The sequence below is a fragment of the Anopheles stephensi genome, chromosome 2 (assembly GCF_013141755.1).
Source record: "Anopheles stephensi strain Indian chromosome 2, UCI_ANSTEP_V1.0, whole genome shotgun sequence".
In the NCBI taxonomy this organism is placed as follows: Eukaryota; Metazoa; Arthropoda; class Insecta; order Diptera; family Culicidae; genus Anopheles; species Anopheles stephensi.
This window is the reverse complement of record NC_050202.1, coordinates 45,156,584-45,173,311: the sequence shown is the minus strand read 5'-3', so window position 1 is coordinate 45,173,311 and position 16,728 is coordinate 45,156,584. Positions and strand designations below refer to the sequence as shown.

Sequence of the window (16,728 nt, the reverse complement as noted above, 5' to 3'; positions counted from 1 at the left end):
AACAAACAAACGACAAAAACAAAATTATTGCAAATATAAACGTCGGAAAACTGGAACGTCAAAGATTTGAAAGATTATTTTCCATGTGTCCAATAGAATATTTTGATTTTTTTAACATAATGCAGCATTGGTGAATAAATTAAAATTGTGGATTCAAATTTTTAACCCGACAATTAAGCATTATCAAATTTATTAGGCATCTTCTTCTTCTTCCTTGGCACTACAACCTGAGTGAATATCAGCGCCGTTGTCGCCTCAGCCACGCTGAGCCGACCTGCGTGATCGGTTTGAGTACTTGAGGACGTTGGCCTATAAACAGCATGTCTCCAATAGCAGTTACAAGCTTGCACTACAATATGCTGGGAATACAATGTGTCGTGCAATATTCCACTATCTTCGGTGTGGTAAGGTGGTCAAAGCTGTTAAGGCGAACCCGTAAATTCAATCCCGTCCATACTGTATCTCGATATACACGGCTAACTATAAAACCAAACCAAAAATTCAACCAAAAATTTTATACAACCAAAAATTCAACCTCCCATGCACATCATCCCTTAGTCAATAACCTGTTTACGATCTGTAACTACTACATACATCGTCCGCCATTTGGCGAGGCAAATAACTGATTGTCTAACTACAGTGTACCATGACAGTCGGCATGACCACGCTGGTCGTTAATACAACAAGAACAGCAAGAAAATACTTTCCAATAAACACCCAGAGATTACCGTTCTAAGATGAAATTTCTTAAGATAAATTAACCGAGAACACTCATCAATTAGTCAAATGTTTTAAAGAATCAAACATTCTAAATGTGACAAGAACTAAGGTAAAAGAGACATTAACGATGTCTACATAGCTATCGTTAATAGAATCGTTGTCACTGTCGTCCGAATCCTTGGTGTCATTATTCTGTACAGTATTACGTACGGTGGCATTGGCAGGTTTTACCGTACAACGGAGCATTTTGTCCGAAAAGATTACAAAAACATAAGTTCATTTTTATGAACATATTGAATTTGTAATCTAGATATTAATACGTATGTAAGCTTCACACTACAAGGATTACAATTTCCGTAATTTGAGATGGAAATCAAATCTCGCCGTTTGTATGTGCAGTCTTATACTTCACTGCTTGAATATTTTCCCCAGAACTCAACATACCTTTTTTTCTCTCTTCCAAAACGCTTTAAGTTCTTTTACAGCAACTTCGCGAGAGACCTTCTTTTTTTAACCCATTTCTATTTCTATCTGCCTTTCGGGTTTTTAGCCAGCATGATCCTTTGGTTTAAGGCTCGTCCCTCAACAGAGATGAATTTGTTTAATATCCACCTTCCCATTTCCTACTTCCGAAACTGCTTTTTTTACTTTAAACATGCCTTGTGTGGGGACATGTTTTCCTGTTTTATTTTCCTCCTTCCAAGCATTATCAAGGTTATGTCTTGATTATCAGGCAATCATTCTAAGTAATTGTTAAGCCCAATCAAAGTAAGTATTAATAATGAGTAAGTATTAAAAATTGTCCACTGAGCGAGGTACAAGGGGGTCATCAGCACCTCAAGAAACCAAAGCTTTAGCAAGAAACCAGCAAGCTTTCAGCAAAAGAGGAGGGGCATTTCATCCAGTGTGCAAAACAAGAGATAAGTTGAAGTGCGAAAAATTTAGAGCCGTTGTTGCTAGACCGAGATTGACGGCTCAACTAGATCTTTAAAACCTAAAAAGTTGTGTAAAAATCCGCGAGTTCCTAGTCCCAGCACCATGTAGCGCTACGGATTTCCCGGGAAGCTCATGGGACTGATAGCTCAATAGGCTGAGGACCTCGAACAATCTCAACGTACCGTGGCCGAGAAGATTGGCTGCAAAGGCTCATTCGTAACAACCAATAATGACATGTCCCAAAACATGTGTGAAAACAGAGCCTATTAAGATCCGGAAATTAAGATCAAAGAAACTCTTGTCCCTAACAAAGTGCACCATGTACAATATGCTTAAGCTTCAATGGCACACTGTTGAGAACGATATTCCGTCCATGTTCGATGGTTTCCGGGAGGACATGCTTTTGGGGGAGTAGAACGGGATTTGGAGAATGAATCTCGAACTAAAGCGGCTTCAGTTCGGAACTACAAGACGGAATGCTAGATCTGCACGAGTGCGCTGGCTTAAGTCGAATCCATCATCATACACTAGGGTCACTCTTCACGAGTTCACCTAATGTTACCATTTATCATGGACTGCAAGTACCAAAACTGTTTCTAGAAGTATACTCACTTTTTTAAGCCGTCTGCTTGCCACTGTTCGCTCTATGTTCAATAACCGCTTTGAGCGCTGCACGCTGCTCCATACGCCGGTTAGATTGGCCTGCCTTCTTGGAGTTTTCAAGTGAAGAATTAATGTTGAGTTCAACTAAAATAAGTTAATATCGGTTAACAATAGTCCACTGCACAATCCACAGAAGTGTCCCACCTCGTACTGGCTAGATACCAAAATGGCAACTTCAATCTGCTCGTCAAATTCTATTCTGCTAGATCGGAAATGTTTTTGTCCGGTAGGCGAGACAGGAAAAGATATATCAACAGATCGAAGAGTGCAACGGTGTGGGATGATTAAAGCACTACACGCACGCAAAAATCATCGAATCCAGCATTATACCGATCCGGTAGTAACGCCTAGTAATATTTAACTGATGGTATTGAATTACACCCGATAGTAATGCCACTTAAAGCAACAACTTTGTGATACTTTGATGTTATTACTGATTATTATACTTGATATTTTAGATGAACTCTACTAACTTAGGAGCCGTACTGCTTACACAGGCAGAAGCCCGACCATTTTTTTACTGACTTACGACCCTATCTGCATTGGTCTTTGTCTAAAAAAAAATTGAATGAGACCTGCTACACCAAAGACCGAAATGAGCTATGGGACATTTTATAGCAGTATGGATGCCAGGGAAGCTGATACTTGTGTTGAGGGTAAGCATGAGCAATGTTAGGTGAGAGTCTCGAGCATGCTATCGAGACCGTTTAAAGCTTACCGGGGACGGACGCTACTGTTTTCTGCTCAACGTGGCTCCGAAAGGTGGTCATATCTTTCCAATTCTTTTGGGCTTTACGGATAATTTGGCAATATGGCAAAGACAAAATGCTTTACTACCATCCTAAGTTCGGCTAACAATCAAAGCAGCGAAATGTGGAAAGGGTATAGAGGAGTGGAGTCTGGAACATGTTCCAAATAGGATGCAGTCGTAGGTGGAAGGATTCGAAACTGCTTTGAAAGGATTTTATATTATTGCTTTAGTGTTGATAGAAAAAAATGTTTATTTTTTAATAAGCGTAACGTGGGTCTGGTCTAATGCTGGCTTAGTTACACTTATCCTGTTTAAACGCATTCCTCAAACAATTAGAAAAAAATAAATTCAATAAAAAAAGATGATAAATGTTGAAAAACGAGCTTGATAAATCTTTGCCCCCTCAGATGGTTCACTCAGTGACACACGACCCAACGTTTTTTTTTTTTTTTTTTTTTTTTTATTGCAAACGTAGATGTTCTTTGTGTGATTGAAAAATTGGTAAGCCTCTGTATCTATCTATTTTCTACGCATAGTAAATTAACTGCTCAATTTGCTGTACTAAACTGTGTGTCACAGACAATCGATCACGATTTCATCCAAGGTGCATCTGAGCGCAGAGAATGATGCGAATGTTTCTGTGGTCAAACTGATTGGATAAAGCAGTGAGGACGAGATTAGCTTGTAAGTTTTGTAAATGGATAGAGCACATGACAATCGACTCCAAACCATTATCTGGCAATTAAATATCTCTGGCGTTCTCACAATCTCGATCGCGTTTAGATTAGTTGATTGTTACACTAGCTAAGCTGGTCAGTGAAAAAGTACCTCCTTCCGAGTGAAGGGTGTCCTTCAGAAGATGTTACTGTGATGTTCATTTTCCTCCGCTCTTGTGGTGGTAATGATAGAGCGTATTTCTTTCACGTCCTCCATCAGGAGCGCTAGATCCTTTTCCATGTGTGTAGCTAGTTCAATAACCCATTCTGTCAGAGTATGTAGAGCATCGATAATCTCCTTATGTCGGGCGGCGTTTTCTACAATCGACAGAGAAAAAAAATTAAACAGGAGCTTTCCCAGTTGCGTTGTACTATACCACTTACCCGGATCTGGGTTGGAACTGATGGAATAAGTTTTGTGCTGTGCGGGAGTTGTAGATGATTTGTCAGGAATAGTCGATGTGGAGAGTAGATTAGCATTCGAATTGATAGGAAATGGTGATTCGGTACCATGAGTATGATTAGGTTTAGAAGCTGGCTTGTTGGTGCTATCAGTTTGCAAAGATTGAACGCCATTCAGGTCAACCTTTTTGAAGGCTAACATAACGTACGTCGTACTCTTCTCAGTGGTGTTGGGTTGTGAGCAATCGGTACCGTTAGCTGTAACATTGCAATTACATCGAAACAAATTACCAACACCTATAGTCAGAAAAGGCTTACGCGTATTTTCTTACATGGTGTATTCTCATTCTGCGTTACACTAACGTTCACTTCAGCTCCAAAAGCCGGTTGCGCAAGGACGGTGGACGTTTGTACGATCGGCGTGGCATCGATAGTTACCATTTCACATCCTGGTTCAAGGAAAGTTATCTTCTTCCTGGTGAGGGTGGTGGTTTGTGAGATCACTATACCGTCAGCAGAAATATTTCAGTTAGAACGAAACAACCATTAGCAACGCAATACATATAAAATCTTCTTGCGCATGATGTTAACAATTCTCACCTGGAGTGCTCGTAATCGGAATTCCTTCATCAGGCAAAGCACCAATCCCTGCAAGGTTGGCGTCCATTCTTGGTTCGGTGGCTGGTTTGGGAAGTTGGAGTATGTTGGGAGTAGAATCCAGCTTTAACTGTTTACCTCCCCCGTACGTGATCGTCAGCTTTCTCTTGGTGCCGGTATTAGATTGTGAGAAAAAATTGGCATCAACTGAAATCAAACGAACCATTCACTAGCACAACGAATCTTAAATCAAGCAGGTCTTCTTACACTTGGCATTCACATTGGGCTGATTTTGATCAATATCTCGTAGGATAGTCTGACTGTCGTTGAAAGCCATACTGCTTTGCCGCTTCTGGCGGAGATACAGCCACGCACTATAATGGAGTGATCTTTTCCTGTCAGACAAATAAAAAAAACCTTGTGAATACGAAAAGCTCATGAGGAAAGACTTCCGTTTGTATATCTTACCGTCCGTAGGGATCCGATTTCCGAACAGCCACTACACTTTACCACCGGAAAACACTATCCGGAAGAATCGCGCAAAATTTGGACCGGCGTTGTCGTTTTCAGGCAACACTGTTTTCTGCGCTCGGCGTGTACACATACCACGGGTAACGAAAACGCGTGCAAGCGTTCAGTCCGTTTTAGCGAGAATGAACCAAACAGGAAGACAGAGTTTGCATTGGGAACCATGCGTGAATGTATGGGTGTGTCAAACGGGGTTTATCTTTCCGCTTTTCGCCGTACGACGGGGCATTCGTTTCACAGGATTGTGTGCAACTTTCAATACTTGTATCTCGGGCAATATGCAATGCGCATCACATTTCGCAGCCTGCAAGTTATGCAATTCGCACACACCACATTGAAACATTTCATGAAAATAACCGTTGACCGTCGGTTAGCATGTTTTCTTTCGTCAAATCGGACAGGAGCTGTAAACCCTATACGATGACCTATTTGAAAAACAAAAATGTTGTAAATATACGTTATACGATAAAATATACGTTAAAACAGAATATGCTAGAAAGAAAGAAAAAAGAAAATATTTTATTTATTTAACTTTTATTCACTATTTTATCTTAACGGATATTTGATTTTCATATTTTTATCTGTGGTTTTTTAATATGCGTCAACTGCGGGCGACTTTTTAATAGACGACAGCGGGGCCGGACTTCACACGGCAGGACCGGGAATTAAATCCCATCCACACTGCCTCCCCATACGTAGGGCTGACTTCTTTACTAAGGATAAAATTAAGTCACAGAAAGCCAGAAAAGGCAGGCCGAGACCTCTCGAGGTTGTAGTGCCTAGTACCAAGGAAGAAGAAGAAGAACTTGCTTGGTTTCCAATTTGTTTTATTTTATGCTTTGCGAAGGTATTTGATAAATTCGGAGAGTTTTGTGCAACCATGCAAACTTGGTTCGGTTTAGTTCTCCTGTCAGCAAGGTTTCTTGGTATACGATTTACGAAACTTCTTGAGAATCTCCCTGTAGCACAATACCTCTTGCAGGCCTGGCTTTCGGGTGTCTGCTCATTTCGCTCACCGTTAGTCCCACCACTGCGCCGAAGGTATAACGGTTACAGTATGACCGGGCTATCAATCAACACGACTGATGTAAAATTCCATGCAGGGTTTAAATAAATCTGCACAACCAGCATGTTAAATTTCGATGGTCTAAATTTCCGTTGGCATAGTAAACTTAAAAACTTTTTAACTTATTAATCGCTTTTAAGCAGCTTCGAAACGGTACAATACCCGTAAATGCCCTGAAGTTCTGGGACCACGATCTTCTCCAGAACTTCGATCTTATAATGCGATGCATAGATTTTCACGTTTTTCTCGATAAACACCAGTAGGAGTTTCCTTCGCCTGGACATTGTGTGGCTTTCATCGGAAAACACGCGCTTCTGACCTTCGTACCGTGAAAATATCAGTTTGGGTCTGTGCAGCCTCTTAATCTCCCAGGTCCTTCGCCATGTTTCAGAGCAGCAGCAGCCTTCTGGATCAAGCGGTTCATTTTTCGGCAAACACGTCCTTACCTAACGGGGCCGCCCAGATCTCACACGACATGGCTCCTTAGCCGAGCCGGTCACCCTGTACCGACGGATAATGATATAAATGAAATTTCGCTTCACCCTGTGTGATTTTAACCGTCGGAATATGTTACTGAGTCGTTTGCATCTCACAAACAATTTCATTCGTGGTACTCTTTTATAATGCGCAGTAAACAAATAAAAAATGACAGAAAGTTTACTCTCATCTTATTACAATTAGTTTCTACATCTGCTTTGGCGCTACAACCTCGCAAAATCGCAGCTCCCTGCCATTTCTGGCTTCCTTGACTTGATTTTACTAGTAGAAAGATAGACAGTTAGTTGCGTACGGGAAAGCGGTCTACGGTTCGCTCGACGGGATTCGATACCCACTTCTATCGTGTGTTGACTAGCAATAGGAAGTAAATATGGCAAGGCTTTGTTTTAAGCGCCCCCATACTCGTAAGTCTTTTACTCGTTCGAAAAATACAACGAGTGTCTTTGAGTGAGTGATCCCAAACAAGCATTTTAATAGTTTAACACGTTTTTTGGAAATTGGGCATGTTTAGTAATAAGAATCTGAATTAATGAATGAATGAGTTCCAAATAATCATTTTAAGTGTTTTTAACTTCGACAAAATGATATTCATGTTTGTGGTGTGCACTAGAAATAAATAGAAACAGAGTTGTGCAAATTTCTTTTTTTTTTTTCAAGATGCCTAATGCCAAAAATAAATAAAGTTGATCTAACAATTGACCGAACAGACATAAATTGAATTTGACGGGTAAGGTCGGAAGACTGTTGTATTTGTAACGGCCCAACTTCCTTTTCACCTGAAACCTTAGTGAGTGAGTTAAAACTGGAGTTAAAACGTGAGTGAGTTGAGTTGGTTAGTCGGCACCGAAATTTAAATCATTCATTAAAATTTTACTCTTAAAAGTGAACAAAAGATTTTACTCGCTATTCTAACTCATTCATTACGTTGCTGAGTGAGTATTCGTTAGTTTAGTTATATTTATTTATTTATTATGACGGTGGGATGCCGCATTGTCACCATAATGCTACATTGTCATTGTCGCATGTGATTCATGTGAATTAAATTCACAAAAAAAAACAACAATCAAAAAAAATTAACTAACTACAATGCAATCACCACATACCCACAACCGAGCATGTCCGGGATAAGGCAAAATAACAGGGAGGAAATGCTTTGATAATTTAAATGTACTTGTAATCGTCAACACACGCGGTGTTGTCAATACGGCATCAAGTCGTCTAACTAGAAAAATAAATAAAATTAAATAAATAAGCATTCCTAGTAATTTGCCATATCCCGGGCATGCACGGTTACATTCAGTTATATATTGCTGTTGTATAATTGCTGGAAGGTTTTACAGAAGCTGGTTCCTGTCAAACAACCCGAGACAATATTCAAAATATTACCACACTCATATTGAAAAATGTAATCTCTTCCATATCCATCGAGATATTTTTTAACAAAACACTTAAATCATAATAAAGAATCAATTTGCGCAACGGTAAAAGGGCCGCTAAATTTGCTCGCCACGCAAAATGTTACTTGGGTGCTATGCTTGACGCACACTAGCGCAAAGCATGCGGCTGAGGCTGTGCTGTAGCAAATGTTGATGTTCGGTTGCGTGCGTTACTCGACCCGCAGTCCACAACATCACCCAACACAGCACATGGCGGTAGTTATTTTTATAGTTCTATTTTATGAGCGATATTAGCATTATTAATCGTTCATTAAAGATTGGTAAATGTCTACATATCTCGATACGTAAGGCCGATTTGCCGTCGTTGCACATGGAACGATGCACACAGCAACGGTCTTCGACAGTGGTATCGTGGGTTTCGGTAGTAGTATTAGTAGCAGGCAGCGGTGTAGTAGCAACACGTAACAAAATGTATTGCAGCGGGCCCGTTGCGTTGCAGTCGCGCTGAAGCATACAAAAACTCCCTGGCACAAAATTTCGCACACAGTACGCGGGCCCGTTCGCTCTCGCTTCCCCGTGTCGGTGCGCGGTCTTTTTGTTGTTGTTGCTTTTTTGGGGGGTCGAGATAGCAGAATTTTTGACATTCGCCGTTTCGCTGTTTCGCGTTATCTGTACGCGTGTGGGGTGAAAAAGAGGTGAGAGCAGGGAAGACGAGAAACGTCTCGCATGTGCTAGTCCGACCGTGGTGTTGGTGGTGGTGGTGGTAAAGCGTCAGAATTGGCAACCGGCGGCTGTCTCGCTGCTGTGCTCCGTGCAGTGCGTGCGATAGGTTCTACCAGTGTAGTTGTAGCGGTCACTATGGAAAAGGGGGTTGTGCTATGGGGGCAGCAGAGTGAGTGTGTGTGTGTGTGGAGGGGGTGGGAGGGAAATCAAAAACTTGTTGCACACCCCGACGGACGGGCAAAATCGTTTGGTCGTGTGCTGACCTACAACAACTTTCCTTTACCAGCTTAGCCGCTCCGGATACGACGGTCCGTCGGCATGAGACAGTGTGCGACGACCACTGTACGCGTATGTATGCGTACGTACGTGCGTGTGTGTAATTGCACATTTATCAGTGCAAGTCCGTCTAACCGCGGGTATGTCTGGCCAATCTCTGGTCGTCTTTATCGAGCAGGCATTTGGTCGCGCTGTCGTGCTGTCGGAGTTGATGGAGTGCAGTTGAAAACAAGAAACCCAGCACAAAATCACACAGCCTCCTTTAACGTCCGTGTAAACAGTTGTCAAACAAACAGTGCGTGCGTGTGTAAGTCCTTCCCAAAAAAAAAACTGCTTCCTCAGTTGCATTGTAAATGCGGAAGCGGTTTTTCGGTCCGTAAGTGCAGTTTGAAGTTACAAGTGCAGTTGACATAGTGCGCGACGACATACACTCACACACAGGCAAACGGTTGTTGTGACAAAACGCCACAACAAAAACAACACCAAAGCCCCACTCACACAAAACGTGAACGAATGTACTTAAAACCGTGAGTTTTGTGGCACAAAAAATCACACATACACACTGTGCATTTTTACAGCGAGAATTTGATTATTCAACGGTGCAACTGCATCCGAATGCACTGCCGGTTTTGCACTTCACCTGCCTAGCCAGCTCCGTTCTGTGCCTTCGGTCGACCGGAGCAACGACGGTACACCTCGGGAAGCCAGATGCCAAGGAGAGGTGGAGAGGTGGGGATGGGGGAGCTTGAAGACAAGGCGCTGCCCCCTTCTGTCCCCCGAAACCAACATCCCTCCACCCCCACCCCACCTCTCAACGTTGTGCATTCGCTCAGGGGTGTGCATCGAAGACGTTCGTTCGCTCGGTCGGTTCAATAATAAAAAGTGCATCGAAACCACACTCCGGTCTCCGCCACCACCAAACACCCCTCCTCCCCTCCCACGATGCACCACCTCGCGTCGTGTCGATAGGAGGGGGCTAGCAGTAGGTGTGTATGGGTCGCGCCACTTCACGCACACATGAGCGCGCTCCTTATAATTAATGCAACAATGTTGCTCCGCTTTTTCATTTACTTGTTTTGCGTCGCCACCCCAAATGCAACCGCTCCATCCCTGCAAGTGCATCATCCCAAAGGGGCAGATCGTCGTGCATCATCCTCTCTCACGCCAGGCATTTCGCCCCACTGGTTCCTTTTCTACCCCACACTTCCCAACGTTCCACTGTCCCACAAGTGCATTTATTTCCCCTTTTTCCGTGTAGTGGAGAACGTGTTGTCATGGTAGCGTTCGTTTTGCGTTGTGACGATGGTAGTGTGGTAGTATGCGCTAGCGATTGTACGGCTGTGTGAGTGCGTGTGAAGCGACAAGAAATAACAAAAAATTGAGCGTTTTGCCCGATTGCGCTAGATGAAGGTAGGGCAGATAAAAGCGCGTTTTCGCGGTCTGAACCGCACACAAAATCAAAACAACAAAACATATGTTTTCGGAATGTTTTCCAACCTGTCGACGGCTGGCGGACGGTGAGTGGGTGTGCGCACGCAAACTCGAGGGAAACCGCCTAAAAATGTTGCTTCTGCATCTCCAGCAATCAGATGCATCGTTGATTGAATTTGTGTGTGCGTAGGTCGGGGTGTTGGGTTTAGCTGTAGCTGTAGTGATGCAGAAGGGTGGGGATAGTGGGAGAGGCCGGCGACTGACACATTTGTCATAGGTGCGACACGTGCGTTTTTTGGGCCATTTTTTAAAGTGATTGTATACGGTGTGTGACCTACGATAACGTTTCGTATTTTATCATGTTTGAATTTAAAAATCGGCCCATGATGTTTTCGATCGGAGTAATGCAAGCGTTTAATTATAACTAGTGAGATAATGGTGGAGCAAACTGGTGGCGGCGCAAGTTTCCAACACGATGGGAACGGTATCGAGTCCCATTCGGGACCATCATCTCCGTCTAACCAGGGATTGACTACTCCAGCAAAACACATTGAGGTTGTAGTGCCAAAGAAAAATAAGAAGATAAAGTGAGATTATTCAATGAACTAGGGACTGCCCCTTATTGGCACCGCGTGAAACCTATAGTTGGTGGTTTATCAAAAGTTCACGAAAGTGCCCTTGGCGGGTAAGCGCAAGAGATGTAGTTCTGTATATGTAATCTTTTGACTATTGGACTAGAAGGGCCCCTGGTATGAACACGACGAACTAGCAGGTTGACAAATTCTTAGGGGCCCCATCTAGCCGACAGGGTATGTTGGTAGCTGAGGTTTCTCAGTAGGCAAAGTCCCTTCGAGAACGAAGAATCTTAGAAGTCGTTATAGGAATAACAACATGGAAGCTTCAAACGGAACAGAATGGAACAAAAACGGGATACAAGAACGACTCCTCAAGTTAAGGAATCGTTTTAATCAATCGCAAGAATTGTATTGATTGACAAACAATGCAATCCAGGGTTCAGTACACGCTGACTGCGGTCCTTTTACGACCACTAGGTAAGCTGTACTCGCTATATAGTTGTACCACCATATGTAACCTTAGACAGGAAACAAAAAATGAGTGAGGCCTCATAGAGCAAAAGGCTCGGTGATAAATAAACGATTTCACATTTTTTTAAGATCCCTAAATTGTTGTATACAATATTGAAAAATACAGATAAGATTATATTTCTTAAATCGAAATGAAATCATCCAATTAAAATGTTTAAGATGTAGCTTAACGTAAAACTATAACAGATGGAAAAAGTTTACAGGTTTTTTTACAGTAAATTCTGAAAAACGATTGTTCATGAATTTGACACAGTTGATATAAATGTTGATTGCTGAGAGTGAAAAAAAGTCTAATGCTTTGTGCAGGAATGAAAAAGTATAGCGAATATCCAATCACAACCAAGAAGGTTAGCAAAAGGATATGCACATTCAAATGGAACGATTTATTTAATTAATTCATATGAGGCATGGTCGTGCCCATACACGCGTAAAGGAAAAAATTGATAAAACTAGATTACTAAGTTAATTTAAAAAAGGTGACGAGTTAATGTGTGCCAATCCTACCAATATTATCTAATGAGCCGAAATTGAGAATCGGACCCGAGCTTGCCGTCCCCTGATTTAAACAATACTGTGTCATAATCAAGTGAGATGATCTCAACAATAATTATTACAGAATTATTAAAAAAAAATTACATTGCGCACACCCATGAACTGTGGGTATTTTTTGTTCTTGCGTGCCGTGCCATTTCCTATCTTCCTTGACTCTACATTTACCCGAACCTGAAAGTCCTTCGTGGTTTAGGCAGTTCAGCCCCGAGTGGGATTCGATGCAAGGTCCTGTTCCTATAACTCTGAATAGAAAACAAAGCCATTGCCTGTTGCCTGTGCAACACTAACCCACCTCAGCCCACAGTGAGGCACAAAAATAGTGAAAAATCCTTGAAAAGCCCCCCTGTTTCTTCGCTGTAAAGTAATAGGCATGTAGCTATACTTTCTCCCGAGTATTACCTCCGCTTGGCCCTGCTCCCAGTTCCATGTGTGTATAGATATCCCGAAAAATCCTTAAAATGTGATCCTTTACCAGCGGCCCACTTGTCCTTACCAGCCAGCCCACTTACCCCACGCTTCCCAAACCCCACGTACTTCATCAGGTCCACGGACGCGTGCATTGCGTAGAGTCCCGGGTCTTCCTGCCTTGATTTCTGAACTTGACGTCGTCGGGGCCCTATTCCGGCCTCCCGTTATCCCCGCCCCAAACCAACCCCTATGTGCCACCCACACGTTAGTTGACTGTCGCATAAACTATCCGTGAGAAACCCGTGTGAATGTGTGAGTCGACGTGAGTGAGATACAAGAGTGGGGTGAACGAGATAGAACAAAGCGGCTTTCAGCTTGTGTTGGTAATGGGGGGAGCGCGCGATCGTACATTCATACACGTGCTCGGTCGTCTCCAAACGTATGAGAAGGGTAGCAAAAGTGGTTAAAAAGGGGGGAGAGGAAAAGGGTGCAAATGGACGAGGACAAGGTTCGCGAAAAGGTTCGTCGCTAGGTGGCTATGTGTGTGTTAGTATGGACGCTCGCGTACCATTAACCCATACCAGTCCAAGGCAGCGGACTCGCGGACTCACACCACCCAATGCGGTGTGTGTTTGCGACTGTGTGCGGTTTCAGTCACGCGGCATTTGGGTATGGGGCCGAGCGCGATACATATTCAGACGACCGCGCGAGAGCGAGCGAAACGTTTCTGTGTGTGTGTGTGTGCGCGCACACAGCAAGAGAGCAGGAGAGAAGCCGAACCGGAGAGCGAGACGGACGATTGACTTCGCTTCAACTCTGTTGCATTGCGTGTCGTCGATGCACTTGGCGAACTGCAGTTTGTTCCGCAGCATCGTTCCCATCGCATCGCGCAGAGCCTTGCAATCGGAACACACGGTTGTGTGTTCATCTACTGACTGAGTCGTCCGGCCGTCCTGTCGTTTGGCTCGCCGAAAGGCGCAACTTGTGTGACTTGTGCGACCATACAGTGCTGTGTCGGGTCGTCAGGAGAACCATCCCAAAAAAAGCGTCGTCGAGCCCCTGGCCGTTTACTGCGAGAAGGCACCGTTTAGTACGTGCCGCCGGTAAAAATGAGGATCGTGCAGATCGCGAGGATCGAGTGTATCGCAAACTCGTATAAGTCGAAGTGAAACAGAAGTGTGTGGAGTGTTTCGGAAAACTGACCGCGAACTACGAACTCAGCTGATGTGACTTGAAGGATTAGCGATTCCGAGACGCTAAAAGCTCTACCGATCAGATCCCCCAAAATAGCGTATCGATCAAAGACACAGCCTCACGGTCCGCTTGTGAGCGTAGTGTGTCAGTTGTGTCCCTGCTGCAGGAAAATCTTCAGCCGGTGAGGTTATTGGATCTGGACTGAATCAATCCTCACCAGTGTGTAAATAGAGATACTGTGCCGTCGTGTGGTGCTCACCGGACGTTTTTTAACTCTCTTCATCAAAAAAACTACAACTCGGGCTGACAAAATAGGGACGAACATTCTTGGACCGAACGGCTGTGGACGACGCGGCCCAAATCAAAGCGGGGCCAATACAGAAGCTGTGTGTTTGGTTTGATAACGGACGGTGTGCGCGCGGTAACTGCACACGTGTACCAGCTCGTTTTTTCGTTCGTTCGCGTTTGTGCGATAACGTGCGGCGCTAAAAAGTGGCCCCGTGCCTGGTCCAGTGGTGGGCAGTATCGAAACCGCCGCCAACCGGCAATCGGGAAATGCGGCGTGAAAACATTGCGCTAGAAAAGTAAATAATCCGCAGGCTCGCTGGCAAGTACGATAAGCGGAAACGACGCAAACGTTGAGATATTATTATTTTTATTGACCGGTGTGACGGTAGGTGAAAAGTGAGCGGTGTGAAGGCGCAGAAGAAGCAGAAGAGCTAGGGAAATAGCGACAGTCGTTTTGGTTTTCGTCTTCGGATAATTCGCGAATCAGAATTTTCCTCGCGAGTGCTTGGGTGCGTGCGTGTGCGTGTGAATGCATTTGTTTTTGGGTTGCGAAAAAGCAGGAGATTCACTGTATTGGCAGCTGAAGTGCAAACCGAAGAAAGCAAACCCCACTAAAAAAAAGGAAGGAAAAAGTATCGGAATCATCATCGTGTGTAATTGGCGTGTATTGTATTGGCATGTATGCCGAAGTTCCCGAGCAAATAAAAGCTTCGCGCGTGTGTACAGTGATGTTGCCGAGTGGTGTGTGGTTGTGTGCGCGAGTTTAAACTGGGAAGCATAAAATAATAGTGAAAAATCCTTGCAGTATCCATTTTCCCAACAGAGTGTGCCGCTGACGTGATCGAGAGTTTAGTCGTTTGAATGATATACACAGTACTTGGGCAATCGCTGAGTGATGAAGAAACGGTTACCTTTAGTGGGCAGTGTTTGACGCGTGTGTTTATTGATTGCAAAAATTCAAAAAATAATAATCAAAACGCCGTTTCTATCATTACCGTATGGTGAGTAAACTTTAAATCAAGCAAACATTAATCATGCGATAAGACTGCAGCACAAGGCCTAGGCTTATAAAACTTTTATGAATCTTTTTTATTTTTTTGCATCAATTTGTACAGCAAAAAGGAATTAAAAGGATACACTTATCTTACAATATTTAGCTCAAGTTGGATGAAGAAGCTTTTTTAAACTAATAAATAATTTGGCAGCTTGAGTTTGTAGGACGCTCAGCACTAAATCTTTTTGTTGGGCGGTTTTGTCTGTATATTTGTTAGTATCAAATTTAAAATGTGTCTTGGTCGTATTACATGATATGTTCAATAGCTCGAGTCCCATTTTAAACGCCTTTTAGCTTACGATACTTTGTATACAGCTTCTAGAAAATTTGAAAAGAATGTATTTTTTTTTTTACCAAAAGGGGCATTTTGGTTCAGAATGCTACGCAAGAAAAAGTTTTAAATTTGCACAAACTATTGCCCCGATTAGCACGCTTTCTGCTGTTTTTGATTCTGTCAATGTGATCAAACCCCATGAAGCGTTTGATTTGTTCAGGGAAGTCATAAATTTCACGCCAACAACTTTGTAGCTCGGATGAAATCTGGTGTTTTGCACAGTTGAAGAAAAACAATCCTATTGACGAGCGCAGTTCAATACACACTGAGCAAGTGGGACAAAAATCCTATGCGCTCGGAAACATTCTAATTTAAACATTATCATTTTTTTATTTAAAAAACCACAAGTCTTCAAAGTCCTTTTTTTGCAATACTTTTTAATCAATTTAACTGCAAAGTAACGTTTGTTTTCGCATATTATTCTCCGCCCTGCAAATTTTCATTTTTTTTACCTTCGATTCAGACATTTGCATTTGAAATTATGATTGTTGATAAATGAAATAATAATTTCCATAAAAGCAATACGGCCAGACTGTCCTTTATGAGTAAAAAAAATCATAAAAGAGCTTCTCGTGAAATCTGATTTATTAACGAGGCTTATCATTTTGTTAACAATTTTGCTTGTAATTTTTTTAATGTAAAAAAAATAAACTTGAAAATGTCATTTAATTGGCTGATTAAATTAAGTGCAGATAAATTACTAAGGGCAAGCGTACGTTAGTCGAATAACATTATCTTAATCGGAAATTTGAAATGTGATAAAGACTTGTAATATTGAAATGTGAAATTATTCAGCATTTAGCGATATTTGACCATTGGGTGAGATCATCTGAACAAACAATCACAATCAAGTTTCTACTGTCTTTCCAACCAAACCTATCGCATATTACCTGGGTAAAGACTGGATCAAAGCAATGTAACACTTTGTTCCTTTTGCATTTTTTTTGCACCAATCTTAGATTGCAAAAATAGCTCGACCCACTAAAAGCATGTTTAATACATTTAGGTAAATTAAAATGTGTTCAAAATATTTCAAAAATAGCACAATTATTTATTTTTTATTTCTATATGGATAGTATCAATTGTCG

General features: G+C 42.5%; 2 protein-coding genes across 14 annotated transcripts in view; one reads left to right on the top strand and one right to left on the bottom strand.

The window, feature by feature from the left end:
* Positions 1-2,734: 2,734 nt before the first annotated feature.
* On the bottom strand, positions 2,735-5,382 carry LOC118506881. The gene is made up of 6 exons (XM_036044643.1): positions 5,254-5,382; positions 5,053-5,180; positions 4,789-4,992; positions 4,521-4,691; positions 4,171-4,446; positions 2,735-4,104 (listed from the first exon to the last, which is right to left on the bottom strand). Exons 2-6 carry the CDS (start codon positions 5,120-5,122, stop codon positions 3,923-3,925), a joined length of 903 nt encoding a protein of 300 aa, XP_035900536.1. The 5' UTR covers positions 5,123-5,180; positions 5,254-5,382; the 3' UTR covers positions 2,735-3,922.
* Positions 5,383-8,799: 3,417 nt separating this feature from the next.
* Positions 8,800-16,728, top strand: part of LOC118506880 — a 95,086-nt gene continuing 87,157 nt past the window's right edge. The window contains exons 1-2 of one of the 13 annotated variants that reach the window (XM_036044637.1): positions 8,800-8,969; positions 15,076-15,253. The gene's annotated coding sequence lies outside the window, so the exon portion shown is untranslated. Of the gene's footprint in view, positions 8,970-9,047; positions 9,167-9,437; positions 9,581-9,634; positions 9,650-13,598; positions 13,874-15,057; positions 15,254-16,728 lie in introns of those variants that run through there. The other 12 variants (XM_036044629.1, XM_036044632.1, XM_036044641.1 and 9 more) reach the window with 12 other exon arrangements.